Here is a 12,151-nt window from a genome sequence, read left to right as displayed (position 1 = left end):
GCAATTAACATGCATGTGGGTAGCCTCCATAAGCAGCAGGAAGCATTGCTTCTGCTGCAGCCCATGTGGCATGGCGAGGAAGCAGCATAACTCAGTGGCAGAGCTCATGCTTTGAATGCGAAAGGCCCCAGATTTAACCTCTCAACATCTCCAAGTTGAGGATGTAAAACCCTGGCGAACCTCTGCCAATCAGTGCAGGTAAATCTAAGCTAGATAGGTCAAGGACTCTTGGGTTGAGCGCTATTCTCTGCTTCGTAGGGATGTCTCCTTTGGGCAGCATCTTAGCTGTTTATGATGATGGCAGAGGCTTAGATGCAAATAAATAAAGTGCGCACACTAATGCATGTCAATAACTAATTTCTAAAATCTTAGTGAGTCACAATTCCTTTATCCCTCAGTTGACAGGAGTGCTGGTCAGAGCAGCCCGGCGACTGCAGATCAATACTTACGTTGAAAAGCTACCAGATTTTATGTAAGTACTCTGTTGGGGTTTTTAAATTTTTAAAAAATTCAGTATAAGAAAACCATTAAAATGAGTCGTATATAAAGCAGGATAGGAGAAGGGGAACAAAGGACGTTAAATTAAAAGGCGCAGTAGATACCTGAAAAGAAGAATGAGATTTTTAGGATATTTAATTATTTAAACTGTATCGCTTTAGCATGTTGATGTTCCCTGGGAACAGGGATTGAGTACTAAACCGCTCTGGGAATTGTAGCTCTGTGAGAGGGGAGAGGAGTCTCCTAACAGCTGGCAGCATCCTTAACAAACTGCAGTCCCCAGGATTCGTTGGAGGGAAGCAATGACTCTTAAAGGTAAAGGGACCCCTGACCATTAGGTCCATTCGTGGCCGACTTTGGGGTTGTGGCGCTCATCTCCCTTTATTGGCCAAGGGAGCTTCCAGCCAGCATGTGGCCAGCATGACTAAGCCGCTTCTGGCGAACCAGAGCAGCGCATGGAAACGCTGTTTACCTTCCCGCCAGAGCGGTACCTATTTATCTACTTGCACTTTGACGTGCTTTCGAACTGCTAGGTTGGCAGGAGCAAGGACTGAGCAACGGGAGCTCACCCCATCGCGGGGATTCAAACCGCCAACCTTCTGATCGGCAAGTCCTAGGCTTTGTGGTTTAACCCACAGCGCCACCCGCGTCCCTTACAAAGTGACTCTTACAAAGTGGTATAATAGTGCTTCAAAGGTCTGGTGCTGGTTTGGCCAGGGATAAGTGCAAGGGGAGGGGTGACGAGATCTGCCTTTCTGTTGTCTGCGTGCTCCTCTCTTTCCCACCCTCTGACCTTGCTAAGCCACTTCAAGCAGCTTGTGGTATGAGTAGGAGAGAAATTGCATGTGTAGAGAGGTGAGCAGCCTATTATGGCATCTGGATAGGGAGACCTGCCCTGCCAGCCGAGCTTCTGACTAGGCACCTGTGCTGTACCATTGTGTTGTCAATTTTTAGCCGCACCTCTTGCACTCAGTACAATGGACTGGGCAGACACTGCGTTGTGGGAGCTGAGTTTCCAAAAGCTTTTATCCACTAGGGTTGGGGGTAGTGAAGAGAGCCAGTCTCTAATCTCATAGTACCTGAGAGTGAAGTGGCATTCTATATCGTATGCAACAGTTCTTTAAACTACTTTTTCACCTTCTTTTAGCCAAACAGGCAACATCAGAACCATGTTCCTCCCTGTGTTCTACGTAAACGAGGTAGGCATTTTTGCAAAACACCTTCTGCTTCTTTACCGCTAACCCACCGTGTTGTGACAGGTGGAACTTATCGGGGGGGGGGGGCTATATACTGCAAGGAGAATTGTTGGGGAATAATGTGGATTCTGAAATCTCAGAAGCTAGAGAAGCTGCAAAGAATAACGTTTACTTGAAGAGGGAGAGAATGCTTTAGTGAAGGGGTTAGCAAACTTTTTCAGCAGGGGGCTGGTCCACTGTCCCTCAGACCTTGTGGGGGGGCTGGACCATATTTTTTTTTAAAAAAAAAAAATTAAAATGAACGAATTCCTATGCCCCACAAATAACCCAGAGATGCATTTTTAATAAAAGGACACATTCTACTCATGTAAAAACACGCTGATTCCCAGACCATCCGTGGGCCGGATTGAGAAGGCGATTGGGCTGGATCCGGCCCCTGGGCCTTAGTTTGCCTACCCATGCTTTAGTGCATAGATCATTAGTCTTCCTTGCCTTGATTGCCAAAAACAGAATAAATATGACTTAGTCTACTTGCACGATGTGCGTAGGTTGCAGAATTCAGTGCTCTTTGTGCGGAATTTGCATTGCCTACATGTGGAGCTCTATGAGGGTGGTGGTGGGTTACCAAACTTCCAGGAAGACCTTCCTCTCATGTTATTGTTATGTTACTCAGCATACAATTAGAGAGCAGTGCAGTGCAGGGAAGAACACGGCTGCAAAATTTGAACTCACCTGCAACAGCAAAAATGTATTGGGTGGTGTCCTGAGAAAAGAAGACACTGAAAGGGTTCAGGGTATTAGCTTACAGATTTACCTTAGGCTGCAAGGGCAAATTTACAAGCAGGAGAAGCTTGATGATTATGTAATTAGCATCCCGCTTAATGCCAGGATAGCTTCTAAGTGGATCACAGTTGCACAACATGGGTGAAATACAGATGGATTAGAAACGCACCATAATTAAAATAAAAAAAAATGAAGCAATCTCAATAAAATGTTTATGTCCACGAAAAAAAATGTGCAAGCCTGCACAAATTACAAGGTGTTTTGCTTGCTACAATTGAATGTGCCTTTCAAGCCGAATTTCTGTCTGGGAGGGATGGGGCAGTGATGCACTTTGGGAGTTTCAGTGCAGCCCATCCCATTAACACATTAATGCAGTGATTAAAACAGCAGGCTTGGATCGAGGGAATGCCTGTATGAGAAGGTTGCCTTCAAGAGCCGGCGGAATGCCCATGCGGATGAGACCTTTCGTATTTCAGCAGGGAGCTCATTCCACAGCACCAGTTGGAGACACAATCTAAATCAGCCTTCCCCAGTCTGCTTGCCCTCCCGACTTTTGCCTTCAAGAGCCGGCGGAATGCCCATGCGGATGAGACCTTTCGTATTTCAGCAGGGAGCTCATTCCACAGCACCAGTTGGAGACACAATCTAAATCAGCCTTCCCCAGTCTGCTTGCCCTCCCGACTTTTTTGACTACATCTCCCATCAGCCCCACTCAGGCAGCATAGCAAGTCCAAAACATCTGGCAGGCAGCGTGTCGACAAAGGCAGATCTGAATTTTATTTGACTAGAGTCGTGTGGATAACAGAATGAATCTGTGTCTCTCTCCTCCCTGCCCCCTTTTGATCCTCCAGAGTGTTGTTCTGGACAAAGCATCCGTGGCAAAACTGAAGACTGTTCTTCTTGAAACTGCGGTGATGACCAGTGTCCCCTATATCATCATGGCACTAGGGATTCTTTTTGGTGCTCTGTTCGTTGCGCTTGTCTGCAAGCCCTTACGGGCGAGGGAGGAGGTAAAGTAGCGCTTGGATCTGACCTTTCCCCTCTGCTTTCTCTACCTCTATTATTTAGTTCATTTTCATAAAAATCAAAACCTTTCCCCTTTTTAAATTTTCTCTTGATTTTGTCTTACTTTCTTCATGCAATCACCAGAAAGATTTTGTGTTTTTGTTTTATTCCTTTCTCTGTTGTGTCTTCCTTTTATTTGTTTCTTCCGAAATGCTGGTTCTAGGGCAGCGAAGGTTTAGTAGACACAGAGTAAGCACCTTTCCGCAAACGTTCAGCAGCTGTCTTGAGACACATGGTAAGATCAGCAAAGTCCATACCTCTTTCCTAATCCTCCTTCCTAGCTACAATCCTTCTTCGCTAAGGAGAAACGCTTAGCTAGTGAACGCCAAAGTCTTAAGGTCTGTTTCGCACATGTGTGATGACCATCATTCATTGACGGTAATGACTTGCACATATGCATGGCTAATTAATTGCCAAAGGTAGTTTTTTTTTTCACATAGCCCAATATCAGCTCAAACTGGGAATGGATGGATCAGTCAATATATTCACCATCTGTGGCGGTTTGCAGTGCCCATCTTGTTCCCTCATTGACCTATAAAAAAAAAATCAGTATGAAAAATCACCTTTGTATACACATTTGAATACTTACTTTATCACAAAATGTGTATTTTTCGCTCTGCGTGCATGGCATTTTACCCTAAAGCACACATCTTTTGAGTCGAGAACTACAAACACATGCATGTGTGAACCAGCCTTAAGGTCAACACTCCTCGCTTGAAGGTCTTGGCAATCTCACTCCTGCAGCCCAAGCAATGTTGGGACGTTTAGGCTGCAGTTCTTACCCCACTTACTAGGAGTGAGCCCCATTAAATTCAGCGGGGCTTAACTTCTGAGTCGACGTAGTCAGAATGGCACCGTTGCTTGGTTGATTAGTCAAGTCGCCGTGTGAGCATGTGTGTGCTTGCGAGAGAAAGTGAGAGAAGGGGATGCCCTTCTTAAGGTGATGTCCATTCAGACATTTGTGTGCTTTGGGTCAGGGCCGTAGTTCAGTGGTAGAGTATTTGCCAGGTCCAGTCCCCATCATCTGCAGGTGAAGCTGCCAGTCAGTTCAGACAATCCTGAGTTGGACGAACTGTTGGTCTGACTGCATGAGGCAGCTTCCAGTGTTGCTGTGTTCCCCTACTGAATAAGAAAGCAAGCGTGGTCTTTTCCCCTAAACTAGAAATACAACCTTCCTCATGTGTGGATTTAATTCACTGACTAAAATTATTCTAGTTCTACTGGCCATTGACCGAAATAAATAATATATAATCCTAATCCTGTAATACCTTAACTAGATTTCTTTAGTCAGGAACAGTCCTAGTTACTGTTTTCTTCTTTTATTTTTATACACATTTTCTTCCATTCCTCCTTCCCTAATAATAATAATAATAATAATAATAATTTATTTGTACTCTGCCCATCTGGCTGAGTCTCCCCAGTCACTCTGGGCGGCTTCCAACAAAGTATTAAAATACAGTGGTCTGTTAAACATTAAAAGCTTCCCTAAACAGGGCTGCCTTCAGATGTCTTCTAACTGTCAGGTAGTTGTTTATTTCCTTGACATCTGATGGGAGGGTGTTCCACAGGGCGGGCACCACTACCAAGAAGGCCCTCTGTCTGGTTCCCTGTAACTTGGCTTCTCACAGTGAGGGAACCTCCAGAAGGCCCTTGGAGCTGGACCTCAGTGTCTGGGCAGAACAATGGGGGTGGAAATGCTCCTTCAGGTATACTGGGCCGAGGTCATTTAGGGCTTTAAAGATCAGCACCAACACTTTGAATTGTGCTCGGAAACTTGCTGGGAGCTAATGTAGGTCTTTCAGGACTGGTGTTATATGGTCTTGGCGGCCACTCCCAGTCACCAGTCTAGCTGCCGCATTCTGGATTAGTTGTAGTTTCCGGGTCACCTTCAAAGGTAGCCCCACATAGAGCGCATTGCAGTAGTCCAAGCGGGAGATTACACGACAACCATGCAAGGCTGATTGGCCCAACGTCTCCTTGCAATCATCATGGGCTAAGTGAGAACGTGAACCCAGGTCTTTCCATTCCAAGTTGGGTACTTTGGAGCCCACCCTAGTTTGAAAGTTGGCAGAGGGATACCAGAGTGTTCCAGGAGTCTTTCCCCCACTCTGCCTGTTGTGTGGGCTTCGTTTCTGAGCAGGTTCTTGCAACTGCAAAAGCAAACCTGCGTCTGTGTTGGTGTGCGCCATGCGGCTTTGCTTGGGGTGTCCATCACGGTGGTGGTGGGTTTTGTCCAAAATGAGAGAGAGAAGAAACAAGCAAGGGGTGTTGTTCTGTTGCTGGCCGGACATCGGTTTCTCAGTTGAACCTAGAGGCAGCATTGCCCGGTGGGATGGAGCTGCAATCTCTTCCGCTTCCCGGAAGCGAGAGCGGAAAACAGTGGGGAGGTCAGCACGGTGCAGGTGCACCTGCGGAACCCCTGGGTTGGCTCCACCAGTGCTTTCACAGAAAGCGGAGGTGATTCAGCTTCGCCAGGTAAACCCCTTCTGCCCTGCTTCTCCCTGTCCGTCTTACTCTGCTCCCCCTGGAAGCAATTTTACCTACTGCGCTTATGGGTTAACTAAGAGACTGCATGGACCAGGGGAGGCCAAGTCTTGCGGCCAAGGTGATGGGTTTTGGGGAGCGGGGAGTGGGTATTGTCAGTTGTTTACTTTTATGTAAGAATTTTCAGTATGCAAAATGTATCCAGTTTTTTGGGGGGCGGGCGAGCAACAACAGCTGGTTCTCATCATAGGAATGTTGAGGGTACAATTCCCAATTTGTCGATTGGCCGTGGAGGCTGGAAGATTTGACCAGAATTTGGATCCAAGATACATTCGAGGGCAGTACACTTCATCTAATGGAGAGTCATGTGATCTTGACTTACTTTCAGATTTCTCAGTTTGATGGTGGAGATGAAAACTTCCCCACATGTAGAAATCTGACATATGAGGGAGGAGGCTAGACTTAAAAGCCTGTCCCTGGTGTGCTAATTTTCCACAAGCAGGGAGATAATTGCTATAACTGGATATTCAAATCCACACCTCCAGTCTGAAATGGTACAGTCTTTAGAACATGGTACCATGTGATTTATCTGCCCCATTAAGACGCACAACTGTTCAAAGGAAAACCTCTGACCATGATATGACACATACCTAAGATCATTTCCCTAAAAGCCATATACATCATATCCCTACTGTAATTTTCCAAAGATATGTGCTTGTGTGATCTCTTAAGGCATATATATAACACAGACTTCAACTAGTTTCATGAAATTCTCTGCCCACCCCCCCAAATTGTAATTCTGCAAGTGGAGCCTGGGGATCTCTTAATACTCAGCACCCACCCTGAACTACAAGTCCCAGAATTCTTTGCGGGAAGCTGTGACAGTTTTACAGGTATAAAACCGAGACACTTCTACAGTGTAAGGGAAGCGCATGCTGTATTTGTCCGCCTTGGGTTGCAGGTGTCAGGATAGCACCTTTCAGTTCTGTGTTTGTCTTTCCTACCTGTCTTAATTTCAGGCTTCTGAAGACGAGAGAGCGCCGCTCATCCGGACATCTTGACTCAATTTCCCCAGCAACAACAAGAACAACACTTTTCAAAAACGAGCTTAGTGATGACTGAACTATGCAAGCTGCTCTTAACTGCAACCACTACGCTGTACAACAGTCTTGACCGTCTCCCCTGCACACTAATATATGTTAACATTCTGTTTCGGGTTTTCGAGCATTCAGGAAGGGTTTGCTTTGTGAAAAGTGGACTGCTGTTTGAAGAGTGGAGGTTGCAGTGCTGCCTTTTCTAAAAAGCTGGAACAAAGGCAACTTCCGTTGTCTTCCGAGATTGCAAAAAGCAGTATTCTACTATCCCTTTGTGGCTATAGACACTTGCACTGGTGTTCTCCCATTGACTCCCATGGGACTGTAGTAGTGTAGGTGTCTGTGGATCGGCCCCTTTCGTTTGCCTTTTTGGCAAGCCATAGGAGTTTATGTCAGCTGCAATGGGTACAATCCTGTCCTTCAGTAACCTGACTTACTGCCAGTCTCTCTGACATACTAGGCATTTTAGTTTCCTCCTTGTGTCCATTTTCACATTGCACAGCTGGGAATGTTTTGTCGGTCTAGCTAGCTCATGATCTTGATCCTACGATACAAAGGGAGATCTCCAGCCTCCATCACATTTTTCACGGGTATGGCTGCAAAACTAACAGCCCACTGTTGTACCATACTGCTCTGCATCCATTGGATCGATTTTGGGATGGTTCCCCATGAATGCATACCTGTGAAAGTGACCTGCAGCCGGTTTAGCAGCGCCACTTGGGAGTCACAGATACCTGGTCCAGTGGGCTATTTTAAAAATGTGTCCAGTTCAGCACCTGTGTTTTAGGTGAATTGGTGTGTCCTCCCACCACCCGCCATGCAAATGTTTTCTAAAAGCTGGTCTGTGGATAGAAAATGTTCCCCGAGAGCCGGCTCTCAAATATTTGATAAGGAACACTAAGGGAATGCATTTGAATCAGCACACCTGTAAAGATCACTGATTGCTCTTTTTCCATGGGCTGCCTAAAATTGGCAAAGACGCGCCCCTCTTGCATTCTCTGTGAGGTCTCCCTACAGACCAAACTAAGCCCTTGACATGCTACCTCGAAGGGGCTAGGAAGTGCCAACGCTGGCCTTTTGCCCTTGGCTCTGCCAGCAGGAGCCTCCCATCACTGCAAAAATGCTGAAAGTGCAGGCAGGTAGAAGCAACCATCGACAGCATCCTTGCTGGCGGCAGCCAACCTTACACTGCCCCCGACCCAAAAAACCCCCAGGCATTTTGGGATGGGCAGGGAGAGCTGCCTTAGCTGGATCAGCTATTGGCAATGAACCTGATCTCTCTTGCCAAGCCAGCCTAGAGTTGGTGTAACAACAACTCGCAGCTTTTATTGCTATCCTGTTCTGCGGTGGCAGGAGGGCTCTGTATGCAATGGTGGTTTTGCTGCTTGATTCAGCTCCGCTGCTCCCAGCCTGGAGTTGCAATTGCTTCCCTAGTTTCTTTAGACATAATCTCCGAATAAGCCAGTTTCTCAGATATAGTAGCATGCAGCATTTTAAGAGACCTCTCAGTGAGAGGCATCTAGCTGTGCCAACCCTCCCTTCCTGTCTGCTTATCTATTTGAGCTTCTCCGAGCGTAAAAAGGACAAGCTCATATTGTGAGGTCTGGAAGAGGAAAGGGCCGCGTCGCCTAATGGGGAGTTTATGGCACCTGAATCAGAAGTCTAGGGAAAAAGAGCTGCAATGTTGTCTTGCACAGGTGTGCATACAGGAGAAGAAGGGAAGAGTTGGATCGCAAGCTACCTTCGCTGGAGAGAAGGTAGCTCCAACCACTAGGTCAAACCAATCTACGTTACTTAATGACCAGCTAAGCCTCTCCTAGAGGCCCAGCTCATACTTAGATAGGTATAGCAAGCAACATAACCTACAAGTGTTCTGTACACTTTTCCTTCCTTATGTAATCTGCATTGCTTCTGGCATTACCTGAAATCTCATTCTGCCTGCTGACCAAATGCCCCATTATTATTATTATATTTAAAGATCCCTTATTGATTCTTCAAAGTAACATGGTATAACTATCTCCCCCACATCCAAACGCCCCATTATTGAGTTGATTGCATTTCCCCCTCCCATTGGAAAAGCAATTATTACCTGAAGCTGCAGTAAGAAGGCAGTTTCCCCATCTATTTTTGGAGTGGTTGTCAAGACACACAACTTTTTGTCATTCATAGTGTTCACCAAGAACAGTTACTTGTTTATTTTGGTTGTGCTGGTGCGGGAACCACAGGATGTGTTGCTGGAATTCCTTTTCTGGAGCAGCCGAAAGACCCATCTGGTCCACTGTTCCATTTCCAGCTGTGGTTTCACCAGTGGCCTTCCAGATGTTGTCCAACTCCTGATTTCATTAAAGACCTCAAGGCTATGTAGGAGAAAGAGATGGTTCTCCCATTACTAGAACCTAAGAGTCATCTAATGGAGGGAAGCTGCCCCGTGGTTGGCCAATGGAGGCTGCAGGCATTGGAGATTTATGTGCATCCTTAATTGTTTCCTTGGAAGCTTGTGCAAATTATTTCCCGTGGTACATTTACAAAATTATAGCATGAACATTTACACTTAAAGCAGTTGGCACACAGCATTGCTTAAAATAACTGGAAGGCAGCAGGGAGGCTGCTTGTATATATTTCTGAGGGTACAAAGGAGCAAAGGATAACTTAGAACCATGAATAGTATTAGGTAAAGTAAAGGTAAAGGTACCCCTGCCCGTACGGGCCAGTCTTGACAGACTCTGGGGTTGTGCGCCCATCTCACTTAAGAGGCCAGGGGCCAGCGCTGTCCGGAGACACTTCCGGGTCACGTGGCCAGCGTGACATCGCTGCTCTGGCGAGCCAGAGCCGCACACGGAAACGCCGTTTACCTTCCCGCTGGTAAGCGGTCCCTATTTATCTACTTGCACCCGGAGGTGCTTTCGAACTGCTAGGTTGGCAGGCATGAATAGTATTAGTATAGTATTATTTCTGATAGATGCGCCTCTAGGTCATTGGCTCAGATCACCTTTCAGTGTTCATTTATACTTTAAAAGGAATTCCAAATTCTTGAAATTGCCCCTTTGATGCTGCCTCTCAGTCGTAGTATTATGGGGTTGAGTAGTGTTTAGGGCCTCCTAACAGTTCAAAGCCTTCTAGGCTGCTTACGTTATGTTATGTGGGTGTTGGGAAAGATGGCACTCCAGGTTTTGCTTCACTACGACTCAACGTGATCCCAGATTATTAGCCATGCTGGCTGGGGCTGATGGGAGTTGGGAGTCCAACAACTTCTGCAAGGCCACAGTCTCTCCTCCCTTGTTTATAGTGTCTGCTCAAGGCAGGGAGATTGTGCGCAGTACTATCATTAGTGGCTAAAGCGAGGGCTGCACAATGTTTATAAAACACCGAGCAGCCCTCATAAAAGGTTGCCTGTCCTGTGTCCCTAAATTTAGACAGAACCATGTATACAACAGGATGAGCCAGCTGCTTGCTGTGAACGACTGAGTGAGTGCAAAGTTAGAGAAAGAGCAAAACTGAAAGTTCCAGGATCCTTTCCTATTTTGGTTTGAGGGGTGGCGATGGTGACATTTCTGGGCACTTTTATTTTTCTAGTTGTAGTGGAGACCGTTTGCTTCCCTGCTAAATAGTTCTGTTGCAAGAAATTTCCAACAGTCTCCTGAAGCTGTGGACAAGGAAGCTTGTCATCTTCCGATAGAGGAGCTCCTAGGGGACTTTGGGATTTCCTGGAGCATAAATTCTCTTGTGGGTTGCGCTGACATAACTAATGGTTTGTAAGTGCTTATTTAAATTGCTCGGAGAGCTTCAGGTACAGAATATTTATAAGACTGGTATAAACCAGGAAGCCTGTATTAGGCCCATATATGATGTGGACCTAAGCTTGAGAGAGTTTTCCCGAGGCCACAACAATAGTTGATGACGAGTTTATCTTAACCATGGCACTGTAAGAAGCAGTAAAAGAGCCTACTATCAAATCTCCAATAATACTTCTCCATATTTAAAACATGTTTAGTGGTGCAGCCAGAAAATCTATAGGGACATGTCACAGTTGACAGCTTTTTAATGCAAAAAGAGAGAAATCTAGTATCAGGAGACAAACTATGGAAAAGATTCAGCTCTTATTTGGGGTAATTCTTTGTAGGTCAATCATGGTAGTTTCTCCAAAGCAAAAAGAATGCCCTTTTTTTTGGTGGGGGGTATCTAACACTGACTCTTTACACTCAGCCCTGTTAGTAATGAACGAAGTGGACTGTTGTCATGTCAATGAACTGTTGTCATGTTAATGTGGAATATCACATTAAATGGCTTTTTTGTTTCATTGCCTTTTCTCCTTATTCTTGTAACTTGCATTTCTGAATATTTTTCTCCTAAGGAACATCTGTTTAGTTAGTGAATCTCCCTCTATGTAAAAAATAAAATAAAATCCCAATTAGGCCTGTTCTAGTTCTACTGCTTCTGAGAGAAGACAGTAGGAAATCCTGTCCATTTATATGGGTGGGCCAGGTGAGCAGATACATTGTTACCTGCCAGTTGTCCAGGTGACAAATGCTAAGACAAGCCCTGCTGGACCAGATGACTGTGGCAAGTCCATAAGCAGGAATGAATGCAGCCACACTCTGCCCATGGGTGATTCCCACAACTGGGATTCAGAGACATGCTGCCTCGGACAGTGGAGGATAGAACATCTAGTAGTTACTGATGAGAGCCTTATCCTCCATGAATTTGTCTAATTCTCTCTTAAAATTATCAAAATGGATTGCCATTGTTGCCTCTTGTAGGAGCAAATACCATAGTTTAACAACTATGCACCAGAGGTGAATTTGGGGCAGCAACGACCATTTCCATCGCTCTGGGCACAGAGCCTAGGAGTGTTGTAAGGTATCGCAATGAAGATGTACTCTACTAAGCAGGACAGAAAGCAGGGGAACTGAATTTTGGCCACAGGCCATTGAAATTGGAAATACCAAAGTCTGCCCCGATATGCAATGTGCTTTTTAGCTGTCCCAGAGTTCTGGGTAGTCATTTCTCATTAGTATGGCCTAAAACATACTT

The 12,151-nt window shown here is 45.7% G+C and overlaps 1 protein-coding gene across 2 annotated transcripts in view; it reads left to right on the top strand.

Moving 5' to 3' along the window:
* SCARB2 (scavenger receptor class B member 2) overlaps positions 1-11,417 on the top strand; it is a 39,497-nt gene extending 28,080 nt beyond the window's left edge. The window contains exons 9-14 of one of the 2 annotated variants that reach the window (XM_079990965.1): positions 399-472; positions 1,646-1,697; positions 3,329-3,487; positions 3,706-3,777; positions 7,046-9,791; positions 10,060-11,417. In XM_079990965.1, the coding sequence (XP_079847091.1) occupies positions 399-472; positions 1,646-1,697; positions 3,329-3,487; positions 3,706-3,735 (315 nt within the window). In that variant the 3' untranslated portion in view covers positions 3,736-3,777; positions 7,046-9,791; positions 10,060-11,417. The remainder of the gene's footprint in view (positions 1-398; positions 473-1,645; positions 1,698-3,328; positions 3,488-3,705; positions 3,778-7,045; positions 9,792-10,059) is intronic. The other variant, XM_079990964.1, reaches the window with a different exon arrangement.
* Positions 11,418-12,151: the final 734 nt, after the last annotated feature.

The sequence above is a fragment of the Podarcis cretensis genome (genome assembly GCF_951804945.1).
Source record: "Podarcis cretensis genome assembly, chromosome: 9".
Classification (NCBI taxonomy): Eukaryota; Metazoa; Chordata; class Lepidosauria; order Squamata; family Lacertidae; genus Podarcis; species Podarcis cretensis.
Note: the sequence above shows the minus strand (reverse complement) of the source record. Positions and strands in the feature narration are given on the sequence as shown.